Source organism: Phoenix dactylifera, chromosome 6, assembly GCF_009389715.1.
Source record: "Phoenix dactylifera cultivar Barhee BC4 chromosome 6, palm_55x_up_171113_PBpolish2nd_filt_p, whole genome shotgun sequence".
In the NCBI taxonomy this organism is placed as follows: domain Eukaryota; kingdom Viridiplantae; phylum Streptophyta; class Magnoliopsida; order Arecales; family Arecaceae; genus Phoenix; species Phoenix dactylifera.
In genome coordinates, this window is record NC_052397.1 from 18,336,091 (window position 1) to 18,353,337 (window position 17,247).

General features: G+C 41.5%; 2 protein-coding genes across 5 annotated transcripts; both read right to left on the reverse strand.

Annotated features, from left to right (window-relative positions):
- Nucleotides 1–1,346: 1,346 nt before the first annotated feature.
- Nucleotides 1,347–9,542, reverse strand: LOC103707481 (zinc finger BED domain-containing protein RICESLEEPER 2-like). 4 transcript variants are annotated; one of them, XM_039127696.1, is made up of 3 exons: nt 9,226–9,542; nt 7,222–7,324; nt 1,347–3,693 (listed from the first exon to the last, which is right to left on the reverse strand). In XM_039127696.1, the coding sequence occupies exon 3, from the start codon at nt 3,690–3,692 to the stop codon at nt 1,644–1,646; it is 2,049 nt and encodes a 682-aa protein (XP_038983624.1). In that variant the 5' UTR covers nt 3,693; nt 7,222–7,324; nt 9,226–9,542; the 3' UTR covers nt 1,347–1,643. The 4 variants fall into 4 exon arrangements, with proteins under 4 accessions (XP_038983624.1, XP_038983623.1, XP_026660621.2 ...); XM_039127695.1 differs by having other exon boundaries at nt 7,222–7,346; XM_026804820.2 differs by lacking the exon at nt 7,222–7,324 and adding an exon at nt 8,037–8,225.
- Nucleotides 9,543–13,313: 3,771 nt separating this feature from the next.
- On the reverse strand, nt 13,314–14,532 carry LOC103707479. Its single transcript, XM_008791979.3, has one exon. It carries the CDS (start codon nt 14,201–14,203, stop codon nt 13,682–13,684), a length of 522 nt encoding a protein of 173 aa, XP_008790201.2. The 5' UTR covers nt 14,204–14,532; the 3' UTR covers nt 13,314–13,681.
- Between the last annotated feature and the right edge of the window lie 2,715 nt (nt 14,533–17,247).

Genomic DNA, 17,247 nt, shown 5'->3' on the forward strand with positions numbered 1-17,247 from the left:
CTACTTTCACGATATTAGCCATTGGATCGTGCTCCACATAGAACTTAAAGCACTCTAAATTTTTTTATTCATCGGCTTGCATAGGTCTCGAAACAACCGTTGCGTAATCCAATGGCGGCGAATTCTTCTTTCACAAAACATACAATCTGGTCCCATTGTTTAAATCCAAATGGGAGAAGACTCAGACAAGGAAACCAACATTTCTAGAGTCAACGTCAATTTAATGCGTACAGAGGAACTCCCTTGCTGAGAAGGATAAACGAGGGGGGTAAAAGTTGAAGGAGGATAAGGAAAACTACACCCTGCACGCTTGCACCATGCATCACCCCAATGATCCTGTTTCTTTTTTTGAATGCTTCATTCATGGTATGCTTGTCGCGGTGATTGGCTTCCAGCAAGAAGAGAAAATAATTGGCATAATGCATAGCCACGTTGGTGCATATTATACATGATCTCCTACTCCATTTTATCCCTCTCTCTCACCAAAATGTAGAACGAAGGAAGGAGAGCCTCGTGGTAGCTAGTAGGGTGGCTGGCCTTGGACGTGGCCGTGCGTGCAGTGGAGGCAGCAGAAGGGTGAGGCGGCAGGTGGTGGTCTGGGTCTTCCGCCGCCCCACCTGGGTGTAGGTGCGGCGGACGTGGTGCAGTAGCTCTTGGTCCCCGATGCCGATGGCCACCTCCGGCGGGGCTCGCCCCAGCCCGGACCCACGCCTCCGTGGCAGTGCGGACAAGACGACGCGGATCGAGACCATCATGATCCGAGCGATGCAGGGATGGAGATGGTGGGGATAACAGGATGGTGCCAGGGTGGGTGCAGACCGCACTAGTGAAGAAGAAGAGGAAGAAACTGAAAGTTACTTCAATGCCCATGCGCCGGTCTTGACAAGGAGGTGGTTCTGCGGTCTAACTTGGAAAGATCCCAAAATAGAATGCCGGCCGGCCTGCTTATATGTTCTCCGAGGACGTGTTCGCTCGGTTGAGAGGGACCGCTGCCTCGGCCCTCTGGCCTGGGCTTAATCCGGTCCTAATTTCCCGGATACGTGCGGAGGAAATGAACAGCAATATCATCGAAAATTACCACCAACTCGTCCAGGTCTCTGCGAATAGCCTACCAACAATCATTCTTCGCAGAAGGAATTGCCACATTTTTTTTTTCACTTTGGTCATAAGCTGCGGAATACGATGCATGCAGACGGAAAACACCACCAGTCGACCACATCCCTCTTAACATCGACTATTAGGACATAAATCATTCTGATGGCAACATTCCTCCGGATGCGTACAAATGCCTAACCATCCATCAGAACAAGAAGTATTGCTAGTTCTACAGTATTTTGAGCAATGCGAAAAAAGCCATAACCATAGGCACATCTAAACTACTGACATAATTCAACAGGAGTATATAGCTGCATCAGATAAAACAGCGACGATGAAGCGGCTGCACATCATTTAAAATATTCCAACAACGATAAACGGAAGCCAAAACAAACCAGTTCTCATCTCAGAAAATAAAGCTGAATGCTAGGATGCCCTGTCGCTATCCTGCAAAGTAAACAACTTGATGCAGAACTTGAAGCAATATGTGCTCATCCAAAGTCCAAACACGCACGCTGCCAAGAAAAGGGTAACCAATTATGCATAACCTAGAGCTCCATTTTGACAATCGCTGTTGATGGTGGCTCTGCCATGGTGGGCAAATACTGGAGCCAATCTTTTGCACAGAACAGAGCCTCCACTGTCTCAGGACGCAGCGAACTTCTATACTCGTCCAGCACTCTGCTTCCTGTTCCACTGGCAAATATGGAGGAGCCTGTACTCACCATGGACATCGGAATGGCCAAGACATCCCGGGCCATCTTGGAAAGCGTTGGGTACTTGAGATTGTTGAGCTTCCACCAGTTGAGGATGTCAAACTCTTGGATCCGTGGAACGAGGGACTCTTCCAGATACTGCTCTAGCTCCGACTTTGTTGGCTGGTTCACAGCCATCTCAGAGAGATAGAGATCAAAGTCTAGAAGCCCATCACCATTAGAAACCAGGTTTGCTGGCCGATTGTTGTCATTGCCATTTTCATTGCCATTGATGTTGTTGCCGGTGGCTTCCCCTTGTTCTTCATAAGCTGGAGTCAATGGAAGTGGCTGGGCAACATACTCAAGATAGAGCTCGTGGATGCTGTCGTTCACTACCTTGGCATATCTACCAGCATCCGCACCATAGATTTTTGAGAAACTGAACTCCACAAGCTTCAACTTGAAACGAGGGTCCATAACCACAGCAATTGCCAAGACAAGGCTGCAGTCTTTCCAATATTTGTCAAACTTCTCGTGCATCTCTTTTGCAAAGCTGCTCACCAGAACATCTTCATTCAGTGTCGCATTGGTCAGCTCTAGCTGGATTTTCCATGCCTCATGGAAAAATATATTTGAAGTTGGATCAGCCGTTGCCATAATGACATTTGCAGAGTCATATAGAAGCTTCAGATACGTGCAAACAATCTCTACCTTCTTCCAGTCCTCAGTCGATGGTGCTTCATTATAGTTATCGTCGCATGTTTCCAATACAGTAAATGCTTGTTTATATTCCAAAGCGGCCACCAGCATGAGGTAAGTTGTGTTCCACTGTGTTGTAACATCAAGAGACAATGTCTTTGTGCTAGGAATTTCAAGTTGCAAGGCAATCTCAGCAAAATTTTCTTCACGGGCTGGAGAAGCTTTGATAAATTTCACACTTTCACGGATGTTGTATATAATACCATGGATTGAAGCAATCACATCTTGAGCAACTACATTCAAGATATGGGCATAGCAACGGACAACAAACAGCTGACCCTTGAGCATGAGCGTGTTCTTGTTGGACAGGTGGTCTCTGAGATTTGCACTGTAGATGTCATGAGATGAGCAATTATTGTCTAAAGTGATGGTGAATAACTTGGACTTCATGCTCCAATCTGAAAGGCTAACCCCGATAGCTTCACTAAGAGCATTTTCTGAATGAGGAGATGATACCATCATGAAGTTAAGCATTCTTCTGTGCAGCCTCCAGTCGCTGTCGATGAATTGCCCAGTAAGGCAAACATATCCGAGAGTCTGACTTGTTGTCCACAAGCCTATGGTGAGGCTAACCCTTCCAGGCATAGTTCCAAAGACTTGCATGAGGCTTTGCTTTTCTTTCTGATAAATGGCTAATATTTCTGCTTCAATGGCATTGAAGTCTGCCATCTTGAAGCGAGGTTGGAGACTTTGAACGAAAGATATGAAAGCGGGATGTTCAACCATGTGAAGAGGATAGTCATGCACAATGATCATCTTTGCAAGATATACGCAGCTGACGTCCTGGTCAAATGCAGCATTTGCAAAGCCAGACATTCTGTAGCGTCTTTTGGGAGGGGGTTCACCGAAAGTTTCATCGGCTTTTGAACCTGAAGTAAGCGCAAGCATTTTCTTTTCCTGATTTTTGATTTTAGGACAGGAGCCCAGAGCAATATGCCTCTTGAGGTGGCTAGTGCCTGCAATCTTCGACCCACTACTGTAAGCAAATGTTTGCTTGCACAACTTGCAACAAGCCCGTGTACATCCTCCAGCCACAGCTTCAATAGTGAAGTGTTCCCAGACCAATGACTTCTTTCTCCTGCGCTTTGAAGGTTGTGGAGTTGTTTCTGTAGTGACTGGTTCAGTGTCACTAGCTGCAGCCATGCTGAATAAAGAGCGAACATTACTTAAAAGAGAAACAGAATGAAACAAGAAACACAGACTAACATGATTTTCAGGTCATTCCATTCCTAAAAAGTGCACATATTTAACTAAAAACCAAAAATCACATAAAAAGAATTCCACTAGAAAAGTAATACACCTTTGATGGTGCAGATTTTGGATATAAAATTAACTAGAAATTTTTATCAATCTTTTTTCTTTCCATTTTAAATCATGACAACAAGATAATGAAAAAATTTTACCTTAATCATCTTAAAGCAGAGAGTGCATAACTGCATTTAATGAAAAAGAAAATAAGAAATTCACAACATAACAAAGAACATGATGTATTTTTATTGAGTAGGGAGTCATGCTAATGCATATAAGATTGATATACAAGCATGCAACAATGACACAACCAGTAATTGGCCAAAGGATATGCAGGAGATCAAATTTGAGGAGGATGATATCTGACATTCTTAATTCCATCAGGAAAAAAAAGGGAAAAATGCTTATTTATATTTGCAACCTTGATGCCTATCCAGTAGCTCTCAAAAAGCATGCCATGATATTCATACAAAGCAAGCCAGATAAAATCATTTCACTTCTGATATGTTCCAGGTTTTCTCACCATATGACATAAAATGTGTAAATCAAGATGCAGTCGCCTCCATGCAATATGCATGGGATGCATTATCCTGAATTTTTTCCAAACAAAAACCAAATAAGAGCAATTCCCTAGACAAAAGAAGCAGCGATGAAAAGGTAAGGAAGAGAAGCTAAAAATGCCAAAGCTAATTGACCTGAGACTAGAAAAGAAAATCTGGGCAAAATGATGAATTGAAAGACATTTACTACTTAGAAAAAGAATAAATAATTACCCATAAAAATTGAAATCTTGAATGCAAGTCAGTTTAAAAAATGGAGAAATACATGCAGGCATCAATAGAAGAAAAGGAAGTCGGAGAAATCATTCAGCAGTGTTAGGAGGAAATATCCTATTAACAATTAGATACTTGGATGGAGAAGTGGAGAAGAAAAAAAGATCTAAAGCAAAAAAACAAAAAGTAAAAATGCTACCCAATCAAATTTTACAATGCCATGAATACAAATATTTTCTTGGTGCATCGAGCACACCATACTTCTGCATAAAATATCATGTTGAAACACAACTTTCGTGAAAACTGCTTGCATAGTATGCCACATGTTATCCTAAAACTAAAGCCTCTTGCAAAGATAAGAACTAGCAGAAAATGTCAAGGAATATCTTTGTCAATTAAACTGAGTTGCAAAAATGCTAAAAATAGTTTTCCAATCAAAGTCCAAGACATTTTTTACTTAATGCATGACAAAAATTCTAGTCTTCTACTGATTTATTGTAACAGAAAAATGCATTTGAAGAAAAGAAGAAGAAGAAGAAGAAGAAGATTATTCTAATCTTCTACTGATTTATTGTAACAGAAAATGCTCTTTCAAAAAAGATGAAGAAGAACTGAGTTGCCAAAATGATAAAAATAGGGCATGACAAAAGTTCTAATCTTCTACTGATTTATTGGAGCAAAAAAATGCTCTTAAAAAAGGATAATGGGGGTTATTAGACTGAAAACATGCTTAAAACGTATATTGTTTATAATATAAAGAACACATTCAAAACTTATACTGTCCATAATACAAAGAGCAAAATCCTCTAATAATAATGTATCAAAATTTATACTATCCATAAGTTTCAAACAGTTCATTCAGTAAAATAAAAGATAATAAAAGGCCTAAAGTTACTCTAAAAAGATAAATCAAAATAAGCATACTCTATAAAGAGGTATGGTAAATAAAAGTTCAATGAAGCAAAACAAAGAACAAAGATGACCCAGTCTTTGCATGTACAAAAAAAAAATTGGGGGTTCATGCATCTTTAGACTCTGGGGAAAATCTACCGACATGGACCACATTATTGTACAATCCAGAATATTCGACAGAATTGCCAGCAGATGAGATAGCTATACTTGATATGAATGATGTGACTTGTGTGAGGCAAAACCAGAGAGATTAGGATGATGAAAGAAGGCATTCAAGGAAGCATAGAAGTAGTACCGACTGAGGTCAAAGTGATGGGAAAAACCAAAAAGTGATGGCATGGTGCAGCAACCATTTACAAAACCCCAGTAAGGAAAGGGGCGTGTATTTGCATTCAATGACCCAAACAAGGAGAGAAAACCTAAGATAGAAAGGTCAGAAGATGTGAGAAAGGATGCAAATGCTTGTAGAAAGGTTAGGAATTTCCCCGGCTGGGCTGCGGCACAGAGAGAAGAAATGAAGATGGCAAAGGACACAACTCCCAATTATCTGATTAGAAAAGGAATTAAATGAACATAGATAGGAGGGAATGAGGAGGAAGAACTCTATCCAGTCTTACAGATATGGTTCTTACTAAAGTAACAAACGCTTAAAATCCATGACTCCATCCCATTACTGTGAAAAGGTCGATGAGCTATTGATGGAAGGATTCTTTCTTTTATTAAATTGAGTACAAATTCTGAATTCTTATATTTTGATCAATAAGGAATGAAAGTAAAGGAGCTTTCTCATGGTTAGGAAAGAGCGGTGTAGGCTATGACACGTGCTTGAAGCTTATCCCATAGGCATCAGCCAAGGTTCTACCAACTGCTATGGGAATGCTTCGGTCAAAAGAGTTGCACTCAGTAGCCAAACTGACCAACAGATCTCCCACCTGGTTTGCTTCTCTACACACAAGGGAGCACTAGAACATTTCAACCAGTCAATCATGTTGCAAATATCATAGAGGCATGGATGAGCTCATCTTTATTCAATTAAGAATACCCAAAAAGGATGTGGGTAGACTAGAGAACCAAACATATAATCCTATCCTTCTCTGTTGAAACATCAATAATAGGTAGGGGGAGAAAAGCAAAGGTATTATCCAGAACCTTCTAGAAACAGGGGACAAGAGCACTGTGATTATGCATTTTATTGTACTTCTCCAACAATTAACCAAAACATAATATTTAAGGACATTATTTGCATCAATTGAAGGAAAAAAAACAAGTAACCTCCAGGACCTACCAAAAAAGTAATTAATTGGTCCCACAAAATGAAGCTACTAATTAGATAAGAAAGCAATTAAGCAAGTCTGAAGCCAGAAAAAAGTATAGGAGGATATAATGAAACAGAACTAGAGGTGATGTTATGATATACATCTCATGATATCGGTTGACACTAACAGGACATACAGAATACACAAAATGCCTCATTATAATGTACCGCACATCCCATTTGTAGTTAGAAAAGCTATGATCATAGAGATTTAATATATTTTAACATGAAGATGTATGATCTCAAGAATCTATCTTACGTACGGAAGAAAAGTTATTCTGCACTATAAGCTCTACATGGGCATATGTGATATCAAAACATAGCCAACCAATTTTCGTGTATTTGCTATAAGATCTCAGCAATTTTTCTTGAGTAATAAACAAACCTAAATCCTGAACACTGCTTTAAAAAAAAAATGAATTACTTTATTCTTCTCTACATTTTTATGAGACCTGAGCATGAAATGTCTCGAGGCTTATGCCTACACCTCTTTGAAAGTCTAGATAGTGGGCCTTGCACTTTGGCCTCTTCAAGATTTGCAAGAAGGAACTTAAAATTACAAAAGAAGTTGACACAAAACAAGGATAAGATAATAGGTGGACAGAAACTGAGAAAGCATACGTTATTGTTAATTAAAGACATTATGAAACTAAATAGAGGAATGCAATGATCATCTTTTCCTTCTAAAAACTAGTGACTATGATTTCCTTATTTGTTTTTCTCTTCTTCTTTTTGTCCACCCCATTCCCTACCCTATTATCCACAGCCCCCCAACTGAAACAAAGGCCTCAGTCAGACTGAGTCTCACACTCATGAAACTGGGGCCAAAAAAGGGTGGACGCCCTTTGCAATTGAACCCCCACCCCTTGCCTAGAGTGGCAAGAACTAAATTTTGATGGTGACATTCTTAAATGTTATGATGCAAAAGAAATATTATTTCATTCTGATTCCAGACAAACTGAGTCCAACACCGCACATTCCATAAACTGCCTGACCTCTATCTCCCTACCACCAAGGCATCTAACCAAATACAGCTTCAGCCTATTAGACATTCTATTATATTAAATATGTAAAATAAATATATTAAATAATATCATATCATATTATTTCAATATTAAAAAAACTAATTGATTTGTAAATTATTTATATCAAATTCAAATTTGATCTAAATTTATTATAGTTAATTTCATATGTTATGATTAATATGTTATTGTAACTATGATATTATTTATAACATACTTTGGATATTTCACAAAGTACTTATCATTGACTCTCTCTAGGATGGCTTTCACCAGGTTCTTATCTCACATAAATTCCACATCTTTTCCACCTCAACAGGCCACCCGATGGAAGACATGTAAAAGGTTCAACAAGCTCCATGGGGCTCTCTTGATGCCGGGACATGGGCCAAGATTCTTTCTATGTATCCTGAAAACTCAGATTAGGGCCTAATTATTTCTCAAAGAATATGCAATTCGGCCTAAACATAGTGTTATAATCGAAATTCAAAACTGGAAGTAAAATCAAATACGTAGTACGCTTAAAAGGGAGAAGTTATCATGGTCTGATCCTGCACACATCATGGGACGCATAATTGAATTTGAGTAATATAATTGTCAGCAAGTTTTAATACATAAAATATAAAAAAACCGGTAGAGATGAGCAAGCTTGGACATCAGGCAATTCAGCCGGTGGGTAACACATGATTCCCAACATAGCATGTAGAGAGGATTTATTGTTGTTGTTGGGTGGTAGATGGCATGAGAGGTTTGCAGGGCCTCCATATGCGGCATGCACCAGCGACTGCGAGCGTCGGGCCTGGTATCCCAACTATCTGGCATCAATCATCCTGAACCTAAGTAGAGAGAGATCCGGCGTGGGCTTTCCCTCCAGGCGCCTGTTATTTTATTTGGGCTCATGCCAGAAGGCCCATGTAACCGAGACCTCCCAGGCGAGGAATCTTCTCTACCCTAATCCACCCCCTCCCCGCCAAAAAAGAAAGAAACAAAGCCCTCCCCAATTCTTGAGTCCTTATGGATCAGAAGCCCAGCAAAAGGAATTGCCCTCCCCTCTGCAACCGAAACAGCTTGGCAGTTGGCAGATCCATGCGATCCGATAACAATTTGGCCCACAGGATCGCGTCTTTTTGTCTCGCCCTTTTTCGATTGGACACTGAATAAATAGATCTAAACCAGAAGGGGAAGAAAGAAATAGCAGAAGCAGGGAGCCGATGTCCCCGAATCTAAACCATGGCATCCAAAACATGAGCTCATGGCAACAATAGCGAAACCAACGCAAGCAGGTGACGAAGAGATGTAACAAACCATACGAACGGCGGTAGAAATCGAAGGTCTCCCCGAAAAAACCGGGCAATTCAGCAGGAATCTAAGATGAGAACAAAAGGGGAAGGGGGATCTAGCGATCTTACCAGAGATGCGAGCTCGGAGAGCGATCGCAGGCCCGCGATCAACGGGATCGCCTCAACTCGAACCCCAGGGTTTAGAGGTGAACGATGAATTAGGAGAGAGAGCTGGAGTGCGATGGAGTAGCGAAGGCGGGAAATTTTTCTAATCCTTGATATATATATCTATATATTTTTGGCCCCTCTCTTCTCGAAGCGAAGGTGGTGGGTCGAGGGACGGGGAGATGATGATGGGTCGGAGGCCCTCGGCGGATTGGAAACCCTAGCAGGCGGGCGAGAGAGAGAGAGAGAGAGAGCGAAACGAGAAGGCGACAACCGCTCGATCTCTTTTTTTAGCCCAATGGGCTTAGGATGCTGATCCCGGACGTGGACGGTTGGTGGCGCATTGGGCGTTTCCCTTGAGTGGGCCAGCGCCCTTTTCCGCTAACCCACTAGGGCTTGCAATGGGGTCTATCCATCTACTAGCTCGGAATCTGATCTATTAACCCCAATTAAAAACACACAGATATATTTATATATATATTTATATATATATTTATTTATTATAAGGGTTGGCGATTGGGAACTGGGAACAGGAACATCACGGCGGCCCGCCCGTGGTAATCTGCTGGAAGGCCCTAGAAACGTGGACTATTTTCTTCTCGAAGCGGGACCCATGCCATGGCTCGAGAAGATGGCTCGAGCCATCGGCTAACCAAGGATCTTTCAAGGCTCTTCGCCCGGACCATGAAATGGGCTTCTTATTGCCCAGTCCATGACATGCTGGTGGACTGGAGAGCGGACCGACCCATTTAACAAAGGCCTTCCCTTTCTCGACAGCTAGGCAAGAAAAAGCGGTTGGCTAGGGGGTTCTTATATTTTGAACCATAATCGCACCCTTTTCATCTGAGGACTGGGGGAAATGGTATGGTTTTGGCGTCATGATGTATATGGGCATCATGGGGTGACCAACGGCCATGATTTATGAGTGTCATCGGGTCCCTTTCTACAGACATCCAGTGGTCCCCGGTGGCCCTCAACCACGTGATTGGGCAAATTATGATCCTTGTCTCAGATTTTTGCTGCTACATGTTTATCATGGCACTTTTGTGTTATTTGAATCTTTATGTGTATACTGCTCTTTTTTTCTTTTTTTTTTACTGCTATGCCCCATTTTTTTTCATCCTTTTTTCTTGCTTTTTTTTTTTATAGAAAAAGATTACAGAGACATCCTTTTAACTTTGGGCCGATTACATTTCGATTCTAAATTTTTAAAAAGTTTAAATTAGCCATTAAAATTTAATTTTTGATGCAACATGGCCCATCCATCTCCATTACAAATCATTATCACGTGATGGCATGTGATACTAAAATATTCATAAAATTTCAGAAACGTCCTTCCCACTAACCTAACATGAGGCTCTTGTTTTAGTGGGAATTGAATGAAAATGGAAGACAATTAAGAAAGATTGAATAAAAAATAGATGAAAGATAAAAAAAAAATCAAAGTGATCCACTGTGATCACCCACTAGTTGTTTTGAGATTTATGCAGATGGATAAATGGCAAAGAATAGAGTACTTTGAGATCTATGCTCTTACCTGACAACTCTGTTGAACCAAGCACATGCAACACCTTTGAGAGCCTATAAGCAACCCGAGCTCTTAGATCAACTGCAATGCTCATGTGTATTTCTATATCATAATATAAATTTTTTCCAAGAGTGCTCCATAACTCGCACCTCTATGCCTATTTTATGGATTTGCCCTACAAGCCAAGTATTGCTCAGCCAAGATCTCTTGATTCTCAACGTACTTCCATACCACGACATAACCACTATGTCACCCGATCTGCAAGCCTCTATGCTACCCTTCAGGAATGTACAAACCAAATCCATTAGACACGACTATGCAACGCCATCCATATGCATGAGGCTCACGCAAAACAATCTATAGTGTCATTCAGCCAAACCGCCAAGCCGACATATCCTACAGTCCCTCGATGCTATAATTCATTATGCACGTCCAAGTCCTCTTGACTTTCGTTATTAATTCAAGCTTCCCCACAAGCTCTTGTGCCATGATCTAGTCTTGCATCCTCGGTATGCCTTCTTATCCATGGCTATATCGCTCAACAATGTCCATGGTCCACAATCGTACTACCCAACATTCTATATCCATAGCTTGCTCGCACATTATTGTGCACTGCCACAACACTAGCATCCAAGTCTACCGATCAAGTAAATATATTCAACTAGCTAATCCTTGATCTTGCTCTCCTCTGTTCGACACGACTCTCTTAACCCTTCTTAATCCTTAGCCCGGCTCCAAAGTGCACAATCTAACCAATATTCCATAAACCACACTTGTACTCCATGATCGACTGGTTCCCGTAGATCCCCGTGAGACAATATCCTGCAATGCTTACGAAACTTGCTTGTCAAAGTAGGCCATGCCTTTGTCCGACTGGTCCCCTATTGCCTCTTGGCTTCATCACAAAGATAGAGAAGGTACAGAATAGCCCGAACAACTCCTTGAGGACCAACCTCTCGGAGATCCCTTGCATGCAATGTGGCAGCTCGGTTGACCAACATTGCCCCGAACACCACCACATGGGATCATCTGGACCTGGCACTGCCTGCCCCGGCCGCATGCGTGTTACGTGGACCCATATCCTAGAGGCCTAGAAAGCCTAGGAACATGACCAAAGTTCCATGCCCTTAACCTTAACCAAGAGGAATGCTCAAGTATCTACGTTATGTCTTAGCGGTTCGCTGCCATGTGACATATCATACTTCTTGGGCCCCCAGGTATTATGCCATAGCCTTGCTACACATTAGCTAACCATTGCTTCCCACAATACCCCAATCAAGCATCCACCCAAACTCAACTCAGGAGGGTTCGATGAGCATTGCAACTTTTGGTTGATGCCAAATCCTCCGCAGCACCATGCCACACTCATACTAGCACCCCCTACGACGAGCTCGTGGGTAAGTCCATGACAATCTGGCAGGTCATGATTGGCTGTCCCTGCAAAGAAGAAAAGATTTGGATCCCGGACCTGCTAATCGCTATATGTCAATGTCGGAGCCTTGAGAGGGGGTTGGGTTAAATCTAACAATCCCCTCTTGTATTTGGATGAGAAACGCGGAGAGTGCTAGATGCTACTTCGTTCTTCTTCTTGTTGTGGCCATGGTAGCACCGACTTAAACCGAATTGCTTGCTTTTTAAGACTTGTTTAGTTTGTGAGAAAAAGTTATCTTATTAGAACGAGTTTTCTTAAAAGTTGAGGCCTGATCATAATATTATACTTAAAAAATAATTTTGGCATGTTTAATTTTCATAGAAAAGTGATATAAAATTTTAGGATGGCTTATGTTTGATCGAGCATGTACTTTTATATAAAAATTATCTAAAATAATTTTTATATCTTTAATAACTAACTACAATGAAAAAAAGGACATAAACTACTAAAATTAAAAATATTTTTGGAAAAAAATATTTTGGTTTTCGGCTCATGAAAAAAATAGGATTCTAATATTCTATATAGATTTTTATTTTTTATCTCTTATTTGAAATCTCCAACTAAATATATATTATTTTATTATTTTTCTGCTGATTAAATTACTCATATTTTTTCGGTGAATGAAATGAGCCCTTAGTATTTATTGTTGGAATGCTAAATAGATCTCGGCAAAGGATTCATATTGAGAAGCCCACGGAGCCTCACCAAAAGTGCACGCACGTACATGGCAATTTCGTCATTCATGTCTAATCCCATCAGCGCCTTGGCAAACTCCGGAGCGCCGCACGTCGGGAAACCAAGAGGCACAGAAAGTGTGGAAAAAGTTTTGATTCTTCACCGCGGGCATGCGGCACCGCAAAATGGAGTACAGCTAAAGCTGGGTGCCATCCATCTTTATATGACGCCTATTGGTTGATGGCCGTCCCATCCATGTAGTGCTGGAGGAAGCCTGGCTGTCGGTGATATGCACCCTTCGTACCAAGCCGCCGCCTCTCTTTTCTTCGACCTTTTTGACTTCGTTAAGAGCGACGGTCCGAGGCGAAGGTGGTCTTGCGTTACGGCAATTCGGATGAACTTATGGGTTAAGATCAATTTACAAAAAAAGTATCAGGCTTTTTATACACTATTTATTTATCATTCACAGAAGAGACCAACCAAGCATGAACGGCGCTGCTGCTCACTTTTGTGATTCAACGGAACAATATAAGGAGTCTCCTCCATCCGATCATCAAGAATCTAACTAAATCTTGGCCGTCCAAGTTTAAAATCTATGGGTCAAAGGTTATGTACGTGCAGCTGTTTCCCGTTCCGTTAACGCGGAGGTGGAGGTCCCGCTTTATACATTGCAATCAAGTTTAAGTTTACCGGTTTACTGACCTCGAAGAGATCACCAAAAATACCGTATCCAATCGATCTAATCCAAGGATCGGAGGGAATGTTCCGGTTACCTTCGTGAGCATCTACTCCGCAATTGCACTCAACTTGCTCGTGAAACTACGTCCCCTGCCACCGGCTCTCCTCGGCCGCCTCCTGTCGCCCTCCGCCATCGCCACCCGGCCCCCTCCGCCTCCACCAGCTTCAACGCCGGACCTGCGCCCCCCGGCAGGGAATACGAGGGGCGCCAAGGAGCCTTTGTGGCAGCGGGAGGCGGAGGAGGCGCCGGACATGAGGGCGGCGCTGGCCCGGACTGCGAGTGTGGCCATCTCCTCGGCGCGGATGGGTCGCCTCAGCTCGGAGAGCGGGAGGAGGAAGTAGAGCTGCCCTGGCTGGAGCTCCTCGTCGGCACTGACGGCAGAGACGAAGCCGCCGAATTCCATGTCGTCAGAGTTGCACACGAAGCACGTGGGGTCCTTCTGCAGCACGTTCGCTGCCTTGACCGGCCTTGAGAACTCCTCCAGCTTTCCATCCTGCAACACCACCTTCACGGTCGCCGTCGCCTCCACCGCCGCCGCCGTCGCCTGGCACGAGCTGCAGATCCCCATCTCGGATGAGCCGGCTCGGCCGGCCGGAGCTGGCTTATACGAAGAAGAACCAATCGGCCGGCCAGCCTCTACCGGAGAAATCGGTGAATAAATAAATTCAATGACTTGCTTTTTAAAAGCATACTTCTCGGTCTGCCAATTGACGGGCAGGTCTTAATACGGCTTGATCAATAATTCTTCGGGTTAGAAGATGGAATAGCTGAGACGGGGGAGGATGTATATAAATATATATATATATAGAGAGAGAGAGAGAGAGGAGGATGGTGCGTCGACGCGATCGGCTATTCTGCCGTCTCGTGAGCGAGGAAGATGCCAACCTGGGAGTCGGTGCCTACAGGGATGGGCTTCGATTTGGGGATAATTACGGAGCGGAGGGCTGGAGCGGTCGAAAAGCTCCAGGACTAATCTTTAATTCTTCCGTGCGCGGCTGGCTTCTGGTTGGTAGAGAGACGGATGGCCTGGTGGCATGGACGGATAACGTGCCGTCATTTTTGTGACATCGAAGTAGCTGTCCTTTTATACCACTGTGCACTAATACATGGAGTTCTCGCTATTTATCCGTACCCACGTACACCTTTCTGATTCGATTAAAGCTGAGGAAAACAGAGGAAAACACGAAAACATGCATTAGCTTAAACAAAATATACGTATATCGAGTCTATTCCAAATAATATTACTTGATAGAATCACGGTTGTCTATTAGAATACTCTCTTCTCTTGAATATATAAGTCATGAGTGTCGTCGAATATGGAAAATACTAGCCTGTGCAAAGGAAACTACTTATGGGACTTAATATCATGCAAACCTATCTTGTCACGGTGAGTTTATGCTCATATCCTCTTCTGTCAAAGTTGGTGTTTTTATACCAAGGTTACCAAGCATCCTTGTTTTGGTTAGAGCAAGCAATAGCAAAGACTTCGTACTCAGGCCATCCATATTTCCATGATGCAAAATCAAGATTATAGGTTAGGATGTGTCTTCGGTGTGAAAAAAGGATTCACCTTTCTTCATGCAAATCCACTATTGGATCAATTCATTTTAAAATATGTGCTAATGGATGAATGATAGCATTTAAAGTATTTTGTGATTTGTGCAAGCAGACGATTCAAAAGTGATTTTGTTCTAAAAAATAATTTTTTTAGATAAAAAAAGTATAATCTAGTCCTCGAGATCATTATAATTATATTATTATAATTAAAAAAAAAATACTTAAACCAAAAATAGCATTGCATTTTTATTAGCTATAAATATTGGGAGATAAAACCTATAAATAACACGTTCGGACTCGCCCATGACTCCTCTACCCTGAGATGCAATTAATGCTATCACTATTTCAACAACAAACCATCCCCTATTCTCTAGACGCTTGTCCAGTGTTTAGTGTGTTGTCAAGTCCCTTATGCATTGCCTCGGTCCCTCAATCATTGAGGCCTTGTCCCATGTATCCAATAGACCATACCTTGCCCATGCAATGACCCACTTGGTTAATTAAGATGATTAACTTGCAAATTAAGAATGATGGGCTATTAAATGAAGTGCTACAAAGATGGTGCAAGTAAAGAAGAATGGGGCAAATCTTTTCAAAAAGGCATTCTAAGCTTACAAAAGCGTGATGTATGACCATATGAGAAGATGCTATAAAGAATATATTGGCTACTTATAATCTACTAGACTTTTGAGACTTTGCAAAACCACAGGCTAATGACAGATGATACTCACTCAACCTTTGTCCGGCAGAAAACAGATATTGTTAGGTATTGTGCGTTCAAAAAGAAAGTTGTAACTCTTAATATATACAAATATATATAATAGTATATTCTGCTAATCATTATCAATACATGCAAATGCGGCTGAGAAGTGGGTGTAGGTGAGAAATGATATGTCGTGAGCGGGCTAAAATCGTACATTAATGCATTGGAACTGTTATGACCCTTGGACATGCCTTCATTTGTGAAATTCCAATACGAGTCCTTATTTCTGGATTAAGTACCGCAACAGTTTGCCACGGTGACAGATGCCTCCACATAACAACACAAATAACCTATGACCAACGGACAGGGGTTATATCTTTCACATGAAAAAAAAAAGTTCATCTTTCTTCATATGAATCCGCCATTGGATTGCACAATGGTCGCTTTAAAATCTATGCATGTGGAAGGTTCAGAATGTTTTGAGATCTGTGTGGTGTGCGATCCAACAGTTAACGCTATGAAAGAAGATCATTCATTCTTTTTCAAGTAAGATACAATCCGAAGCCATGGTCAACAAAATAATCTAAACAAGAATAAGAAAAAGAAGATTCTGTACTAAAATAAACTATGAACTAAATTTTTGAACCAGACCAACAATAGGTCCTAGAGCTACTGATTTGGAACTTCTTCTTTTCCTACTTCCATGTTTTATTGCCATCTATCTTCCAAGTACTTAAGCTCTCAATATAAAAATATCGTCACTTGACCATTGGAAGGTCAACCTAAGTTTATTTATTGAAATAACTATAATGAACCAGTAGCTTACCCAAAAAGACTAGTTAAGAAGATATTATATGGATTCTTTGTTGCTGCATGAGTATTCAAGATCTCCCCCGCATACAACCAATATGAAATTAAACATATGTCCGTATGGATCTTCACATACTCCTTTCTGTTTAATTTTTGCATTCTTGACTTATGGCTTGTTTTGAATGGAACCATGGTACGATGTCTCCTAGTCCATATAGGCCATACGCTGGATCCACTCTGATTCCTCCTAGTTTGGTTATCATATATTAGCATTAATATCAAGACGTCTTGGACTTTTAAGATTTTTATAAAATCTTCCACCTTGGTTAAGATAAACTAATGTCTTAGCTTATCTTGGAATAATAGCATGCTAAGATGGTCGAGATCCATAAGATCCCACCTTGGTAGTTGGTATCGCCCTGAATGCAAGAAAAATTCTCGACCAGGGACTTATTTGGTTTGCAGAAATTTTTTTTCTTTATTGGGATATTTCTTAGAAAGTTGATGCCCGGATATTGATGCATAAAAAAGTGCCTTTTGCA